The following is a 19813-nucleotide window of genomic DNA, read 5'->3' on the forward strand; positions in this document are numbered from 1 at the left end:
ATAATTCTGCGGATTCCAATATTATATAGGTTGCCCTATGATCGTTTAACGTGTGGCCATTTTCTGTACGTAAGCAGATTTTCAAAGATGTCTCTCAGCCAACTACAATATAAAGTGATATTAGAATCTATAAAATAAGTAAGTGCATTGCGGTCTGATTTACTGGAGTTCACCACGGCCGCCTATACACGCATAGTTATGTTCAGTTTTATATGAGCTGCCCTCTGACAGTGTCGCTTGAAAATTACAAGTATATAGGAATTACTGACTGGTTCCAATCCAACTGACCTGAGATCGACAGATCAGCCATGGAAAAACGGGACCCAAAAGCTCCCATTCCAGTGCTTTACATTGCTGTTTTGTGTTGTATTCCTGCGATACCTCCCTCTAATTTTCACGCTCGAACGCATTAAGGCACTGGTATAATTAAACATAAATAAAACTGCTGGCAATGCAATTGTAGATAAGGTGCAATGCGCCCCATTTAACCAGAAATGTCCAACAAAGACAGCTACCCCTTCACAGAAACAGACACCTTCGCGTTGCAGGAAGGAGACTGCGGGCTTTAGTCATCATCGATAAACATATCCGTGCTGTGCACACATAGTATTGCAGCATGCTATTAAGCTAGTTGTGGGGCGAGAATTCATTTTTTGTCATTCAGCGTGTATAACCTGTAACCATTCTTTCCGCAGTCCCAACTCGCTTCCTGTCAACCTAGGAATGTTGCTGTAATTGGATTTAGGAGATGCCACGATTGGTTGAAATGCATGTTTTTTAAACCTGCATTTCTTGATGAAAATAGTGTATTACGCTTTGGATAAACCCCATTGACAGAGGGGGGATATAAAATGACTTGTGTTAAACGAATTTCGCACACATTCTGGAAATAGTACATTAACCGATTACTTCCAGTCACGGCAACATGATTCGTTCGTGTTTTATATATATATATTTATGAGAGGAAGGAAAGGATTACACGAGACGCCCACGGTGCGAAGGGGATTGAATGAATGAGATAAGCGGTACCACAATATGAAAATCCGTCAGCCGCAGCCAAAAAAAGAACTAGCATATTGTTTTCAGGGGAGACATGCCGAGGTACGTGAGCAGCGTTGTAATGTGTCAGGAGAAGGAAGCGACGTGTTTCAAATGCTCCAGGATCCCCTTTTCAAACTGACATTGGTGACAAACTGCCACTTAAACTGAGCCACCGAGGGATCTCTCATGACTTGTGTTGACTGGGAAAAAAAACATAAAATAAAATCGCACGAAGTCCGGCCGCTGAGATCACTGGTTGGCTGATTTGAGATGGTGTGAATCCGACAAGCTGCATTCGCCTATTACCGGCGAGAACGCGGATTTTGATGACATTAAACGGAGGCTTTTAATGTCGCTCTTTGGATTTGAGGCAAGATTTTGGCAGATCTTGTGAGCCCACTAACGTCCGCCTTGGCGTTCATTTCTCAACCTCCTCAAGAGTCCATCGGATTTCCCAAAAAAGACATTGTGGTCCCGATATTTGCTCTTGTTTTCGGAGACCTGATTGTCCCGTCCGCGGTGCGGTGGGCAGCACACCTGTAGTTCCCCACTCAGCAAAGTCCACTTCCACTGTGCCACCAATCACTGTCCTCGCTATTGCGGTAATAGAAAAGGTGTGAATGAAGCCGGAATCTGAGCTGATCCAGTCCGAATTACGCCAGTTCCAGCAAATGCTTAGCTCTTGACAGTTGCTGCCGATGTGTGCGGTTGTCAGGAGTAGCACAGTGCAAGGGGACACCTGCAAGTTCAATACTGCTCTGAACTACGGCGGAGCGATTTCTATCTCCACTCTGCTTCCTTCTGGATTTTAGTCAATTGATACAACGTGTTGTTCATTCCAGTGAGAACACCGGGCTAAACTGTCCTTTGTCTCTGAAGCCCCCCCCCCCCCCCCCCCAGACTCTGGAAATAGATGTGTTACGTGGAGTGATTGATGCAAGACAAGCAAGCTGTTTTTATCCTTCCTTTTTTTAGTAAATGGGACTTTGAAGACACACATAGAGACATACCCATGCACACAGAGTCACACACATCAGCTGTAATTCACATTGTCTCCATAAGGATGTGTTGTTGACTGATTCCTCAAACAGAGAGCCCAGGAACCTCTGAGTATTGCAGTCTCAACAGAGGCAGACTGGAGGATTTAGGCAGAAGCTCCCGTGTACGGCGCCCGTAAAATACAAGAGTTCAGCTAGCGTGGCGACTGGTTTTACTGCTTATTTCAAGATTCATTCTCCAAGATAGCTCTATCAAATTCTTCACCTCTAATGGGAGTCCTCTGCACGTTCACATTTCTACAATGAAAGCTAATGGTTTGGCAGCACATTTTAGGAGAATGTTACATGGATGCATTAACAGGCGTACAGAAATATTCGTTGGCGTTGTTCCGGTGGGCTTCAGTACAAATGGGTTATCTTGCAACCTCATTTTTGAGCATACGCGCTGCAGCTATGTGGAAGAATGATGCAGTAAGTATGTTTGCTGCTGTTCTTGTGTGTGTGCTCACCCATCTCTTGTTGCAGTTGTTATACTTTGCTCTTTACAGCAATTACTCCGAAACATAAGATACGTTCATATGATTTCATTTTCTACGTTGCAGGTTTTTGCTTGCACAATATTCCATCTACTGGGTCTAAGTCACGCTATATTGAAACTGAGGTCCATTTGTCCTGTGTACAAATCAGCTTTTCTCATTCCTCCGAACGTATGCACTGCTAAATGCAAATAATTGATCTAAAACCAGAACGATAATTGGGAATTTGCATTATTGGTTTGACGAGACTAAAACAAAAATGGTGCAAAAAGATTGAGGCACGTTTAGTTATTATTTAATCGGGGCTTACTGCATTTTATGCCACTGTAGACCAACTTTGCATACTTTCATACTTCGTTAGTTCCTGGTACAAGAGCCGCCGCTGAATGCAAAGGAGATAAGCTGGAGCTTAAAGTGGCATTCTGTGGAGATGCAGGGATCCTCAAAATAGCAATTGGTGCTGAGAGCCAAGACATGCAAACCCTTCCAACATGCCAGCAAGGAAATGCATTTCGTGATATTCAAGGTATGTCACATATATACATCATGCATCATGCTTAGACCTGCATATAATGATTGCAACTGCAGGGGGCGCTGCGGCTTTCTCATCTCAAACCACACTAATGCGGTTCATGTGAAAGAATTTGGCTTTAGAATGAACTTCACCCCGATTTATTTCATTTAGCTTATCGGATCACTTAGCTCATCAGTTTTAATGTCTCCCCTCTCTGCTACGTGTCGGTCGCGAATCCTTCGAATCACTTTAAGTAGCAAAAAGCTGCAGAGATGTTCATTATTAAAACATTATGTTCTATGAAAAAGATGTCTTCTACGTTCCTTAAGATTTGAGTTGAAGTGTTTCAATGAGATTAATAATTTAATTCGCGCTAGCTATTTTTTAAATCAGCATGGAATAGACCACAGCCCAAAAAATGATTCCTCCATTTATCATTAAAGACTGAACGCCCATTTGGTCGAATGCTGTATTTCGTGATTTCAAGCAGTTACTAAAATAGCTCCTCATATACCGCCGATTAAGCTGATATTCCGTTACTACCACTGCAAATCAGCCTGGCACTCAGCAACGACTGAACCCCCCCCCCCTCCCGCCCTCCCGGCACGTTAAGTGAAACGTGCTTTCTTAAATTGCCACAGAACCGTATGGTGCATTGTTAAAATATGACCCATTCTTATATCCCCTATATGTTGCATTGGATTTCAAATTGAAAGAGACAAGTTAGCAAACCTTGCAGCCGCACAGTAAGATGCATTAAAACCCCACCAGTGACTGATGGTGGCAGAGTATACGATGTTTTATGTGAGAGAGGCGCTAACAAAGACCCCTAGCTGATTTAGAAACACTTGCCCCAAATTATTTGTGACCCAGCGTAAGGGAAAGATATTCTTATAAAACCTGTCTTGAATACTCAGTAGTATGTAAATTAGGTCAGATGCCTTTTTTTGGGTCTTCGTGACGAGAGAGAAAAAAAACCTCTTGGAATCTGCGGAGACTGCGGTTCCCTTTGCCCTTATTTGGTGAATAGGTGAACTTTTCCATGTTGATGCCTTGTAGATGCTTAAAAAAATCTAAAAGAGGGGAGAGGGAAAGAACAAAAGTGTTTTGGTGCAATCTGCAGATTTTGGTCATCTTCACCTTTGCAGGGGATGGAGCTTGCAAAAATGGGACGCCTCGGCTTTCTAGCGGTAGTGGTGCTCGACCTCCTCATCTTCCAGTTGGATCTAATCGGAGCGCAGCAGGGTTACCCTACCCTGAACATCGCCATCATTCTGGGCAGGAGCCCCGACAGCACGGGCTTTAGGGATGTGTGGATCAAAGAGGACGCCCCCGACTTTCCCATTGATGTCAACGTTGTGAACGTGGCAGTGAACCAGACGGACCCGAAGAGTATCATCACCCACGTGTGTGACCTCATGTCAGGCACCAAGATCCACGGCGTGGTGTTTGGAGATGACACCGACCAGGAGGCTATCGCTCAGATTTTGGATTTTATTTCCTCCCAGACTTTTATCCCCATCCTGGGAATACACGGCGGCTCTTCCATGATCTTGGCAGATAAAGTAAGTGCAGTGGAACTGTTTCTTGTGGGGTTCTTTTTACAGGAGTAATGGTCCTTTTTCTTGCTCATTGCAAAGTTGCTTCTAGACAGAGTCATGAATGAATATTGATTTCCCGAGGAGGATGCGGCAGGTAAGGTAATACCACTTTCTCTGTGCCAAATATCGCAAGACCAAGGAATCACCTCAGCCTCTTCCAGTTTAAATGAGAGGGTTGTGGTTGATTTTCTATTTGATCTGGGGTGTATTTTGTTCCTGTCGTGACTGGCATTGTTTTATATGTACGCTTGTGAGCTAGTGGCACGTTTAAAACTCACCCAAAGTGCAAATAGCAGTATTGGTTCCAAGTAATCAGCAGTGCAATTTCAATCTGACTCGGGTCATTTTTAAATTTGGAAGCAATTGACTTAAATAGACAATGGGCACCACTGCCATATTCTTGACTTCGCCATGTGTTCTGATACTTAAAAGTGCCAACCATTTATTGTTGTGCCACTTCAAACGATCGAACCAGAGGATGTCGAGAGTGTTGCTGTGGTCCTGAGAGTGAGGGGGCGCAGTGGAGTTACATTTCACTGAATTCATTCATGCACTCAAGTGAGTCAGCCCCGGATTTGCAAACGAATCAACTTCAAACTACTATGGTTGCCAAGCATTATTTTAAGACAGCAATTCAAATAAATCATACAAGGCAAAAAATCAAGGATTAGCAGCAAAGATTTTTGTTTAAGTGGATTGTTGAGAGGCAAAGTAATCTCATTTGGACCACGAGTCAATTACCATTTGTCTAAATAGTTCCAGATTAAAGGCGCTGTTAGTTAAACTCACAAATTAAAGATCAATTTACATTCAGAAGTTAGTGTTCCAACACGGAGCAGATAATCCAAATGTTAGCTCATCTTCACTTGGGTAAGGAAATATATGGTAGCAGAAATGGAAATCCATTTTGACCTTTGCCACAATTATGGAGAGTTTAATTTCAGTTTAGTTTAGTTAAGCTTTTACTTGTAACTGTCACACGTTCCCTGTGATTTATTCAGTACTGCGGACTAATGTCATCAGAAATGCATTACAACATTTTTGACAGAAAGGACTGCAGGATACTAGCCCTGTGACTGGTGGAAGCGTATTAAACATAATTGGGAGTGAGCAATAAACTGTAATTTAATCTCAGATCAGAGGTGATATTATAAATCGTAGGAGCATGAGAATGTGCAAAACTGAAAAAGACAATTTCAAACCATCTGGTTGGCCCCAGAATCAATCCCCGCCCGGAATCCAGGGTTCATTAACTATATCCCTTAATTGATTTTCTCACCGAAAATCTGTTCATATGAACAAAGTTTCAAAAGTTCATTATGGATGTTATCTGACTCTGAGATTAACTGATGGCCTTTTATTCATTCTGCTATCTATAATTTGTAAAGTACATTGTATCACTTCATTAAAATCAAGATAATGTTGAACATATTTAGAAGAAGGGATGGATTGATATAAATTGAGGACCATGAGAGTCTGTTATAAGAACATAAGAAATTAGAGCTGGAGTAGGCCATTCGGTGCTTCGAGCCTGCTCCATCATCCAATAAGAACATAGCTGATCTTCTACCTCAATTCCACCTTCCTGCACTATCCCCATATCGCTTGATTCCATTAATATCCAAAAATCTATCAATCTCTGTCTTGACTATATTCTACGACTGAGCATCCACAGACCTCTGGAGTAGAGAATTCCAAAGATTCACAACCCTTTTTGTGAAGAAGTTACTCCTCGTCTCAATTTTAAATGGTCGCTCTCTCATTTTTCTAAATTTTAGGTAGTATAGGCCTAGTGGGACTAGCTGAAGTGCTCTTGCAGAGAGCCGGCACAGGCTCGACAGGCCAAATATCTGCCTTCTGTGCTGTAACCATTCTATGATTCTAGTCTCCTCAATCTCTCCTCATAAGACAATCCCCCCTCCAAACCCAGGAATCAGTCTGGTAAACCTTCATTGCACTCCCTGTAAGGCAAGTATATTCTTCCTTAGGTAAGGAGACCAAAACTGTACTTAGTACGCCAGTGTGGTCTCTCCAAGGCCCTATATAATTACAGTAACACTTCTTTACACTTTTGCAATAAAGGCTAACATACATTTGCTTTCCTAATTGCTTGCTGTACCTGCATGTTAACTTTTGGTGATTTGTGTACAAGGGCACCCAGGTCCCTCCTGAATAACAATGTTTCCCAATCTCTCACCATTTAAAAAACTTTCTGCTTTTCTATTTCCATACCAAAGTGGATAACTTCACATTTCTCCACATTATATTCCATCTGCCATGATCTTGCCCACTCACTTAACCTCTCTATATCCCTTTGCAGATTCTTTGCATCCTCTTCACAACTTACTTTCTCACCTAGCTTTGCATTGTCAGCAAACTTTGATACATTACACTCAGTCCCCTCATGTAAGTCATTGATATCAATTATAAATAGCTGGGGCCCAAGCACTGATCCTTGCGGCATCCCACTAGTTACAGCCTGCCAACCAGAAAATGACCTGTTTATTCATGCTCTCTATTTTCTGCCCATTAACCCATCCTCAATTCATGCTAGTATATTATCCTCAATCCCAATCCCATGAGTGCTAATCTTGTGTAATAACCTCTTGTGTGGCAATTTATCGAATGCTATCTGAAAATCCAAATACACCACATCCATTGATTTCCCCTTTATCTACCGTGCTAATTACAATTACTCTTCCTTTTAAGCTGCGTGACTGTGTAGCTTTCTGTAGCACCCATACAGGCCGTTTCCTGACATTAAAGGGATTGCTCCCTCCCAAAAATGAAAGGGAACATTGGTTGTAACCTCAAACAATCACAGATTTTCAAACACGATTTCCCTTTCATAAGTGCGTGTTGACTCTGCCAATCATATTATGACTTTCTAATTACCACGTCCCTAATAGATTCTAGCATTTTCCCTACTACTGATGTCAGGCTAACTGGTCTGTAGTTCTCTGTTTTCTTTCTCCCCCTTTCTTGAATAGCAGGGTCACATTTGCTACCTTCCAATCCATGAGGACCATTCTAGAATATAGGGAATTCTGGAATTTCAAAACCAATGCATTCACTATCTCTGTAGCCACCTCTTTTAAAACCTTAGAATGTAAGCCATAAGGTCCAGGAGATTTGTTGCCTTTTAATCCCATGAATTTCTCCAGTACTATTTCTTTACTAATACTAATTTCACTAAGTTCCCCATTCTCAATAGACCCTTGGTTCCCAACTATTTCCGAAACGTTTTTTTGTGTCTTCCTCCGTGAAGACAGATATAAAGTATTTTTTTAATGTCTTTGCCATTTCCTTTTTCCCACTATAATTTCTCCTGTCTCAGCCTGTAAGGGTTCCACATTTGCTTTCGCTAATCCCTTCCATTTTACATACCTATAGAAGCTTTTGCAATCTGTTTTTACGTCTGTTGCTAGTTATTCTCATGTTCTATTTTCTCTCTCTATAACAATTTCTTGATCCCCTTTGCTGAATTCTTAAAATCTTCCCAATCCTCAGGCATATTACACTTTTTGGCAACAGGATAAGCTTCTTTCTTTAATCTAATACTATCTTTAATTTCTCTTGTTATCCACGGTTGGACCACTTTTTTACCGTGGAGCTTTTATTCCTTAAGGGAATGTCTATTCATTGTGAATTGTGAATTAATTCTTCAAACGTTTGCCATTGCTTAACTACCATCATATCTCTTTTATCTAGTTTCCCTACCTACCTTAGCCAACTCGCCTTTCATACCTATATAGTTTGCTTTGTTCAGATTTAAGACCCTAGTTTTGGACTTAGCTAAATCCAAACTTAATATAACATTCTATCATATTATGATCACTGCTCCCCAGAGGCTCCTTTACTACAGGGTTATTAATTAACCCTGTCTCATTGCACAATACTAAGTCTAAAATAGCCTGTTCCCTTGTTGGTTCCTTGACATACTGATCTAGATAACGATCTTGAATGCATTCCATTAACTCATCCTCTGCAAATTTGGTTTGCGCAGTCTATATGAAAATTAAATGCTCCAAGGTTACTATATTACCCCTGTTACATGCACCTCTAATTTCCTGATTTATTCTGTGCCTGACACTACAACTACTGTTAGGGGCCTTTAAACTACTCCCACCCATGATTTCTGCCCCTTATTGTTTCTTAGCCCACCCAAAGTGAATCTACATCTTGTTTTTCTGAGCTAAGATCCTTTCTCTCTCCTGTCTTGATCCCATCCTTTATTATCAGAGCTACCCCCTCCTTTTCCATTCTGCTTATCTTTTCTAAAAGTCAAGTATCCTGGCATATTTAATTCCCAACCTTGGTCACTCTGCAGCCATGTCTGCATAATGGCTATTAGATCAAAACCATTTATTTCTATCTGTGCTATTAATTCATCTATTTTGTTTTGAATGCTTCGCACATTCTGATATAGTGCCTTTAGCTTTAACTTTTTTCTGGTTTTCTCTGATGTCACCTGAGTCACTGATGCCCTATTACCTTTGTTAAGCTCACCATCCCTTCCTGACCCACTCTGCTCAATTTTATCCAAATCACTACTCCCCTCTACTGTCTTGACATTTCTCTTACTGCTTTTGAATTTACCCTTTCCTAAATCCTTTCACACCCTTCACTTCATTAGTTTAAAGCCCTATCTATTGCCCGAGTTATTTGATTCACCAGGTCATTGATCGCAGCCTGGTTTAAGTACAGCCAGTCCCAATGTAACAGTTCCCTCTTTCCCCAGTACTGGTGCCAGTGCCCCATGAATTGAAACTCTTGCCTCCCACATCACTCTTTAAGCCACTCATTTAACCTTGTAATCTGCTTGTCCCTATGCCAAGTTGTGCGTGGCTCAGGTAATATCCAGAGATCAATCCAGAGAATAATCCAGAGATTATTACCTGTGAGATTCTGACTGTTGCTATGACATCAATGCAGAATGATGAATCACATCGGAGCAGGAGTAGGCCATCCAGCCCCACGAGCCTGGTCTGCCATCCAATTAGATCATCGTTGATCTGTATCTTAATTCCATTTACCCGCTTTGGTTCCATAGTCTACTCTTGCCTACCATGACAGAGGAAGGTGCAATAAAACAATTATTTAGAATTGAGAGAATTGAGAGCATGATATATATTAAAATGTATTTTGATGTCAAATATAAGGGTAATGCCTAGCTGGAAATTATAATATTAATTATAAAGTTTGGCTGAAAGGAAAAGAACAAATTCAAATGAATATTCCTTTATAACACTATTATGATCTAAATCCTTAAAAGTTTTGTTTCTAGTATTTGTAGGGTGCTAATCACACTTTTTGGCACAGATTTCACATTTAAAACTGCATTAAATATACAAGACAAGTATAGACAAATGGTGGAGTTGGTGGGGAAGTGAAAGCTAAACAAGCAGATCTCAAAAATGGGTGAATAGAGAAATTAAATTGAAATAACAAAGGAAAACTATCTGTGCAATGTCTTCATGAAAAAAAAAGGGAAGAGGAGAATAGGAAACCATTAAAATAAAAAGGTATTAGAAGGCACTGGAGATGAAAAAGCAAAGGGTATTGACACAAATTTGTTTCAGCATCATAGTGTAAAAGAATGGTTCGAGTGGAAATTAGTACTAAAGGATGAAAGTGATGGTGTACTCAAATGAAGGGAAAAATAAATTATTAAATTATGATTTTCCTTAAGTCTTCAGCAGGGGGAAGAATACTAATTCAATACCCAATTATTATAGTACAATGAATATTCTATAAGGTGTCTGACTGGTTAAGTGAACTGAAAGCTATCAAATCTCTGGGTCAGATGGCATATGCCCTGGGTTGCTGAAGACTTGGAAGGAAATACAGGAGGCACTATCTATACCGGTGCAAGATGCATTGGATATTGGAGAGGTTCTGCAACATTGGAAGCAAGGAGATGAAGTATTGATGTTTTAAAGGGGGCATAAATCTGACCCAGAAAACTGCAGACCAATTAAATAATGAAAGCACACTAAGGAGTAAGATGGAGGCATACCTACATAACATGTCTCAATGAGAAACAACCACCAAGGATTTAGAAGGTGTAGGTACTGCATGACAATCTTTGACTTATTTCAGGAAGTTATAAATAAAGTAGATGGTGGAACTAGCAATGATACAGTTTATTCAAAACATTCTTTGACAAGACCCTGCATGAATGACTACCAATTAAACTAAAATCCATCAGGATCCTAGGGTTGAATTTGGGACTAGATGCAAAATTGGATGAAAAAGAATTGGAACCAGCGAGTACACATGAGAGGGGTACTACCAAATTTGGGGTGGGGGAGGTGCTAAGTGGAGTACCCAAGAATTTGTGCTTGAAGTCCTGATGTTTCTTAGTTATACAAGTGAATTGGAAACAGAAACCAATAGTTAAAAAGTTAACAGCAGACACTAAAATAGTGAGTGCAGTAGGCATGGAGGATGCATGTAACATTTTAAAGAAAGATTTAGATCTGTTATGAAATTGAGAAGAAAAATGGTAGTAAAGCTTTGCATTTTGGGATAGAAATGAGAAACATAGGTTTACAATGAAGGGGATTAGAATTAGCGCAAGGAGACCTTGAAAATGGTTGGGTGGCCGTGTCACTTTCAATGCTGAGAAAATGTGGAGAAGTGATTAAACAAAGCAGATTAAACATAGCCCGAACAGAGAAGGTCAACAGAAATTATGTTGAGGCGTATACTGCACTGGTCAGACTAACGTGAAGTACTGTGTACAGCTTTGACCATCACACTTCAAAATGGGCATATGTGCATTGGTCAAGCTATATACAAAGGACAATAAGAATGATCCGAGTGTAAAAGAGATGATGGATAGCTAGAAAAGTTTAAGTTCTTTGGTCTAGAAAAAATAAGCTAAGGGGAATCTCCTTAGTATTTCATATTTCCTTGACTGAACTACCTCTCAGCAATTATATACCAATTAATTTTCCAGTTCAATCCTCATTTCATTGAAACTTATTTTATGAAATTATATATATTTTTGTTATTTGTTTCAGGATGTGGGCATCGCTGGCAAGGCCAGCATTTATAGCCCATCCCTAATTGCCCTTCAGAAGGTGGTGGTGAGCCACCTTCTTGAACCACTGCAGTCCTTGTGATGAAGGTACTTCCACAGTAGAGGGAGTTCCAGGATTTTGACCCAGTGATGATGAAGGAACGGCAATATATTTCCAAATCAGGATGGTGTGTAACTTGGAGGGGAACCTGCAGGTGATGGTGTTCCCATGTGCCTGATGCCCTTGCCCTTCGAGGTGGTAGAGGTCGTGGGTTTGGGAGATGCTGCCAAAGAAACCATGGCTAATTTCTGTCCTGGTCCTCACTGATATTGATTGCTAGGTGATCTTAAAGTTGAATAAATTATGGTCACTCACTTCCACCAGTTCTATTACTTTTGTATTATGGATACTATTCTGATTACTTGCAAAACCAGGTATGGCGTGGGTTCCCTATAAGGGGTTCAAGACACACTGTGACAAGAAGCAGGTTTGTACCATATTCTCCAGTGGTACACAATAAGTACCAGGGGTAAATGTGGGGCAAGACTGTTCATTGTCACCACACGTGGTAATTCCCAGTTTATAGTTGGCTTGTTGAAGTCACCTGTTATTGCAGCATATTAGCTGCACTGACCCTTCTTATCTTGTTATTCAAGATGCTGTTCTCTTCCTTTATTTGCCCCGGTAACCTTGTCCTTTGGCTGCTTTTCATCTCTTTCCAGACTGAGACAGCTTTTCAATTCCCGTGTCTGTAGAGGGCATGGCACTGCAGTAGTTATGTTAATGGAGTAGTAATCCAGAGTCCTGAACTAATAATCCAGTGAATGTGAGTTCAAACCCCATCTTGGTAGTTTCTTTCAGTATTATAGGTTTTGTGACTTATAGAGGGCTTGGTGCTAAATAGTATTACATAGTATTACATAGTATTTACAGCACAGACACAGACTATTCCGTTCATGCTGGTGTTTATGCTCCAGATGACCTCCTCCCACATTTATTCATCTAACAACATCAACAAATCCTTCTATTCCTTTCCACCTCATGTGTTTACCTAGCTTTCCCTTAAATGCATCCGAGCTAGTCACCTCAAATTACTCCTTGTGGTAGCAAGATCCACATTGTAGCCTCTCTCTGGTTAAAGTTTCTCCTAAATTCCTTATTGGATTTTGCACCTCTCTGAACAATTGGATAGAAAACTTCTCAACGTGTTAGTTGCTATGTTAAAGGACTAGTAATCTAGAGGCCTAAATAATAATCCAGTATCTGTGAGTTCAAATCCTATCATGGTAGTTTGAGATTTTGAATTCAAGTTTTCTTGACTTCCAAATAATCCTGAACATCTAAAGCAATCCTTCCCCCTTATCATCTCCCTGCATGTTAAATTCTCTCCCATCTTCTGGCGTGCGCTCTGTTTTCACGATAAATTTACTTTCTGTTACATATGCTCTCAGTTCCAGCATTTATTCCTAATTAAGGTTTGTTTAGATGTTTTACTTTCTTTACATTTGTTTACTATGCTTAACTTTATTTAGCTTTTATCTTATTTTGTGTAGTTACAGTCCCCTGCTCACATACCCAGCTGTGTTGATCCTTCAGTCTTTCCATATTATTAGTTAGTTTCCTTGTTCCAATTTAGAGACAATTAATCTCTCCTGCATCCACAGGCTTGCCTGCAAAACAGTCACAGTTATTTGTAAAACCAAGATCACTTAAACTGTCCCAAATAACCAGCTTTCTTTTACAACAACAACTTGTATTTATATAGTGCCTTTAATGTAGTAAAACGTTCCAAGGTGTGCTTCACAGCAGTGTTATAAGACACATGAGGGCAGGTGACCAAAAGCTTGCTCAAAGAGATAGGCTTTAAGGAGCATCTTAAAGGAGGAGAGAGGTAGGGAGGCAGAAATGTTTCGGGAGGGAATTCCAGAACTTGGTGCCTAGGCAGCTGAATACATGGCTACCAATGGTTGAGCAATTAAAATCAAGGATGCTAAAGAGGGCAGAATTTGAGGAGTTCAGATATCTTGTGGGGTTGTGGGGCTGGAGGAGATAGGGAGGGGCAAGGCCATGGAGGGATTTGAAAACAAGGATCAGAATTTTAAAATCGAGGCATTGCTTAACTGGGAGCCAATGTAGGTCAGCGAGTACCAGGGTGAATGGTACTTGGTGTAAGTTATGACACAGACAGCCAAGTTTTCGATGACCTCAAGTTTACATAGCATAGAATGTGGGAGGCCAGCCAGGAGTGTGTTGGAATAGAAAAGTCTAGAGGTAACAAAAGCATGACTGAGGGTTTCAGCAACAGATAAGCTGAGGCAGAGGTGGACACGGCGATGTTATGGAGGTGAAAATAGGCGGTCTTAGTTATGCTGTGGATATGTGGTTGGAAGCTCATTTTAGGGTCAAATATGACAGCAAGGTTGTGAGCAGCCTCGGACAGATGCCTGGGAAAGGGATGGATTCGGTGGCTAGGGGATGGAGTTTGTGGCGGGGACCGAAGAAAATGCCTTCTGTCTTCCCAATATTTAATTGGAGAAAATTTCTGCTCATCCAGTACTGGATGTCGGACAAGCAGTCTGACAATTTAGAGACCGTGGAGGGGTCAAGAGAAGTGATAGTTGAGGTAGAGCTGGGTGTCGTCAGCATACATGTGGAAACTGACATTGTGTTTTCGAATTATGTTGCCGAGGAGCAACATGTAGATGAGAAATAGGAGGGGGCCAAGGATAAATCGTTGGGGGATACCAGAAGTAAAGATGCGGGAGCTGGAAGAGAAGCCATTGCAAGTGATTTTCTGGCTATGATTAGAAAGATAATAATGGAACCAGGCGAGTGCAGTCCCACCCAGCTGGATGAAGGTGAAGAGGCATTGGAGGAGGATGGAGCGGTCATCCGTGTCAATGGCTGCAGACAAGTCCAGAAGGACCAAGAAGGATAGTTTACCTTTGTCACAGTCACAAAGGATATCATTTGTGACTTTGATGAAATCCGTATTTAGTCCTATAATTTTACTCACAATCTCAGTATATCTTCCAAACACAAGCAATGACCTGGAAATCACAACGTTATATCTTTTGTTCTGCACTTTCCAGGCAATATGTACAAATCCACTTTTGACCAACTCTGACTTCTCCCTGTCTATGTCATTTATTCCTCTATGTTGGAGTCCTCCTCAGTATTGACTATCTCCGCCCACCCACCCTACCCGAAATTGTGTTTTTGATTCCAAAGTCTAAATCATTAATATAAATTGTGAACAGTAGTGGTCCCAGCACTGATCCTTGTGGGACACCACTACCCACCTTCTGCCACTGTGAATAGCTACCTTTTACCCCTACTCTCTGCTTTCTGTCTTGAAGCCAGCTAGTCAAAAAAACAATGAGGAAGGCTAAGAGGAACTATGAAATTAAACTATCAAGGGACATCAAACAAAATAGTAAAATAAAAAAAGGAAGGTTGGGATGCGAATAGGGCCATTAAGGGATAGACAGGACAATACCACAGGTAACAATAGGGAGATGTCAGAAATATTAAATCATTATTTCACTTCGGTATTTACCAGGGAGATAGAACAGGTGGACATGACATTGGATGATGAGATGAGTAATAAGATAAGAGGATTTAAAATTTTAAAAAGGATATATTAAATAAACTAATCAAACTCAAAGAGGATAAAACCCCTGGTCCGGATGGATTGCATCCACACATTTTAAAAGAATCTAGGGGAGAGATAGCAGAGGCATTACTTCACATATTTAATAATTTGTTAGAAAAAGGTGTAGTGCCAGAGGACTGGTGGATAGCTAATGTAATACCTATATTTAAAAAGAGGGAATAGGACATGTCCGGGAAATTATAGACCAGTCAGCTTAACATCGGTGGTAGGAAAAATAATGAAATCCCCTCTAAAGGAGAAAATAGAAGAACGTCTAGAAATGAAAAGTATAATAATGAATAGTCAGCATGAGTTTCAAAAGGGAAAATCTTGCTTGACCAACCTTATTGAATTTTTTGAAAAGGTAACAGAGAGAGTAGACAAAGATAATGCAGTAGATGTAATTTATCTAGATTTTCAAAACGCCTTTGATAAGGTACCACATAATAGACTTGTGAACAAGGTCAAATAATGCGGAGTCAGGGGACAAGTAGCAGAATGGATCGCTAGCTGGCTTCAAGACAGAAAGCAGAGAGTAGGGGTAAAAGGTAGCTATTCACAGTGGCAGAAGGTGGGTAGTGGTGTCCCACAAGGATCAGTGCTAGGACCACTACTGTTCACAATTTATATTAATGATTTAGACTTTGGAATCAAAAACACAATTTCGGGTAGGGGGGTGGGGGGGGGTGCGGAGATAGTCAATACTGAGGAGGACTCCAACAAATTACAGAAGGACATTAATAAACTTGCAAAATGGGCAAATAATTGGCAAATGAATTTCAACACAGATAAATGTGAGGTATTACATTTTGGTCGGAAGAATAGGGAGGTCACTTATTACTTGGAGGGTGCGAGTCTAGGTGGGGTAGAGGAACAAAGGGATCTCAGAGTACAAATACACAAATCACTAAAAGTTGAAACACAGGTTATCAAGGCCATCAAAAAAGCAAACCAAGCACTAGGGTTTATTTCTACAAGTATAAAATTGAAAAGTAGGGAAGTTATGCTAAACCTGTATCGAACCTTGGTTAGACCACACTTGGAGTATTGCGTACAGTTCTGGTCGCCATATTATAAAAAGGATATAGAGGCATTGGAGAGGGTGCAGAGATTTACAAGGATGATATCAGAAATGCAAGGGTATACATATCAGGAAAGGATGAACAGGCTGGGTCTCTTTTCTTTAGAAAAATAAATCTGAGGGGTGACTTAATAGAGGACTTCAAAATTATAAAAGGTTTTGATGGAGTGGATACAGAGTGAATGTTGCTACTTGCAGGGAAGAGCATAACTAGAGGCCATCAATATAAGATAGTCACCAAGAAATCCAATAGGGAATTCAGGAGAAACTTCTTTACCTAAAGAGTAGTGAGAATGTGGAACTCGTTATCACAGGGAGTGGTTGAAGCGAATATTCCAGATGCATTTAAAGCGAGGCTGGACAAGCATATGAGGGAGAAGGGAATAGAGGGTTGCGCTGATAGCTTTAGATGAGGAAAGACGGGAGGAGGCTCGAGTGGAGCCTAAACTAGTTGCGCCGAATACCCTGTTTCTGTGCCGTATGTTCGATGTAATCCTATATAATCTTATTCTTGTTTATCTTTTCTTGTACTTTCTCCTTTCTTGTCCTGTTTATTCACTGCCTGAAACCTATTTGTTACTCTTATTTCCCATGTTACCTTTCTGCACCTAATAATAGGTTTCTGACACTCCCTAACTGTACCACACTCCTTATCCTCCCAAACAGACAGAGGGAGACAAAAAGAACTGATGGTAGAGAGACGTAAACATAAAGAATTATTCTTCTTCTTCGGCAGTCCCTCGGAGTCAAGATGACTTGCTTCCTCACTAATATGAGTTCTCAGGTGACTGATGAGACCAATGCAGGACCTACAGTCTCTGTCACAGGTGGGACAGATGTTGGTTGAAGGGACAGGTGGATGGGGTGCTTGGTTTGTCGTGTGCTCCTTCCACTGTTTGTGCTTGGTTTCCACATGCTCCCGGCAAAGAGATTTGAGGTGTTCGGCGCTTTCCCGGACGCTTCGCCTCCACTTTGAGCGGCCTTGGGTCAGAGATTCCCAGGTGTCAATGGGGACGTTGCACTTCTTCAAGTAGGTTTTGAGGGTGTCCTTGAAGCATTTCCTCTGCCCACCTGGGACTCGCTTGCCATGTAGGAGCTCTGTGTAGGGCGCTTGTTTTGCGAGTCTAGTATCAGGCATGCGGACGATGTGGCCTGTGCATCGGAACTGATCGAGCGTGGTCAATGCTTCGATGCTGGGAATGTTGGCCAGAATGAGAACACTGACATTGGTGCGCCTATGCTGCCAATGGATTTGCAGGATCTTGCAGAGGCAGCGTTGGTGGTACTTCTCCAGTGCTTTGAGGTGCCTGTTGTTCATAGTCCATGTCTCTGAAGTGGAGCTAACCTACAGAGCAAACGGGAAAGTGCTCAACCTCCGTCGCCTCCAGTCCAGATCTGAGGTCGCTCCATCCTCTGTCATTGAATTACAGTATGCAGATGACACTCGCGTTTGCGCATACGCTGAGGTCGAACTACAAACCATTGTCACTCCTTCACTGAAGCATATGTGAGTATGGGCCTTACATTAAACATCTGTAAGACAAGGGTTTTCTACCAACCTTCCTCCGCCATACAGTACTGCCCTCCGATTATCAAGATCCATGACGAGGCCTTGGACAATGTGAACCATTTTCCATACCTCGGGAGCCTACTGTCAACAAGGGCAGATGTCGATGACAAAGTCCAACACTGCCTTCAGTGAACCTTCAGTCGCTTGAGGAAGAGAGTTTTTGAAGACCAGGATCTCAAACCTGGCACCAAGATCATGGTCTACAGAGCAGTAGTGATACATAAAGAATTAGAAAATGGAAGACAAGCAGAGAGACAGTTAAATTAAACTTTTGATGTTGCTGAAGTTAGTTGCCTATATTATACTGGATGAAAAGATATGAGTGAGACAAAAACAAAACATTCAAGCCCAGACTGAAAGACAAATCTTCAAAATTCAGTGAGGTCATTTCTCCTAATGCATCTATTAAACCTTTGAAGTATATGAAATGATTCTCATCTCAGTCCATTATATCCACTATGTTATACAGTTGGAATGTGTTGTATCTAGGTGCCTGAGGGGCAAATACATTATGGATAAGCCCTGTGTGTGACAATGTCATTTTCTAGCTAGGTTTAACAAGAAAACTTGCAAATGTGAGTCTCTATCAGATGTTGACACTTCCTCAGGTATATGGTGAACCAAATGAATCATTGATTGTGGAACCCATCACTTAATCAATTAAAAAAATATATATTTTTGATTGCAATCATAATTTATTTCCATTGATTCCCCCCCATCCCCAACATCATAATAAAATTAAGAAATGGATTAAGAATCATACTGAAAGGAATTGGGAAGCAAACTTTGTTCTAGCAGTCTTACCTGACCTGGCTGAGTCTGGCAAATTAATTTCTCTAATGTAACATTATGGGCCCAACATTGGCCATGGCATGCATCAATTTTTTCGTCCAATTCCATCAGAATTTTAAATGCTTCTATGAGATCCCCTCTCATTCTTCTAAATTCCAGTGAATATAAGCCTAGTCGATCTAATCTTTCTTCATATGTCAGTCCTGCCATCCCAGGAATCAGTCTGGTGAACCTTCGCTGCACTCCTTCAATAGCAAGAATGTCCTTTCTCAAATTAGGAGACCAAAACTGTACACAAGGTGTGGTCTCACCATGCCCTGTACAACTGCAGCAAGACCTCTCTGCTCCTATACTCAAATCCTCTCGCTATGAAGGCCAACATGCCATTTGCTTTCTTAACTGCCTGCTGTACCTGCATGCCTACTTTCAATGACTGATGTACCATGACACCCAGGACTCGTTGCACCTCCCCTTTTCCTAATCCATCACCATTCAAATAATAATCTGCCTTCCTATTTTTGCCACCAAAGTGGATAACCTCACACTTATCCACATTATACTGCATCTGCCATGCATTTGCCCACTCACCTAACCTGTCCAAGTCAACCCTGCAGCCTCTTAGCATCCTCCTCACAACTCACACTGCCACCCAGCTTAGTGTCATCTGCAAACTTGGAGATATTACATTTAATTCGTCTAAATCATTAATATATATTGTAAATAGCTGGGGTCCCAGCACTGAACCTTGCGGTACCCCACTAGCCACTGCCTGTCATTCTGAAAAGGACCGTTTATTCCCACTCTTTGCTTCCTGTCTGCCAACCAGTTCTCTATCCACGTCAATACATTACCCCCAATCCCATGTGCCTTAATTTTGTACACTAATCTCTTGTGTGGGACTTTGTCAAAAACCTTTTGAAAGTCCAAATACACCACTGGTTCTCCCTTATCCACTCTACTAGTTACATCCTCAAAAAATTCGAGAAGATTTGTCAAG

The 19813-nt window shown here is 41.1% G+C and overlaps 1 protein-coding gene across 1 annotated transcript in view; it reads left to right on the forward strand.

Moving 5' to 3' along the window:
• Nucleotides 1–2447: 2447 nt before the first annotated feature.
• The window catches only part of grin2aa (glutamate receptor, ionotropic, N-methyl D-aspartate 2A, a), a 307471-nt gene continuing 290105 nt past the window's right edge, over nt 2448–19813 (forward strand). Inside the window, exons 1-2 of the mRNA XM_070856760.1 lie at nt 2448–2510; nt 4238–4654. Of these exons, the coding sequence (XP_070712861.1) occupies nt 2448–2510; nt 4238–4654 (480 nt within the window). The remainder of the gene's footprint in view (nt 2511–4237; nt 4655–19813) is intronic.

The sequence above is a fragment of the Pristiophorus japonicus genome, chromosome 15 (genome assembly GCF_044704955.1).
Source record: "Pristiophorus japonicus isolate sPriJap1 chromosome 15, sPriJap1.hap1, whole genome shotgun sequence".
Taxonomy (NCBI): domain Eukaryota; kingdom Metazoa; phylum Chordata; class Chondrichthyes; family Pristiophoridae; genus Pristiophorus; species Pristiophorus japonicus.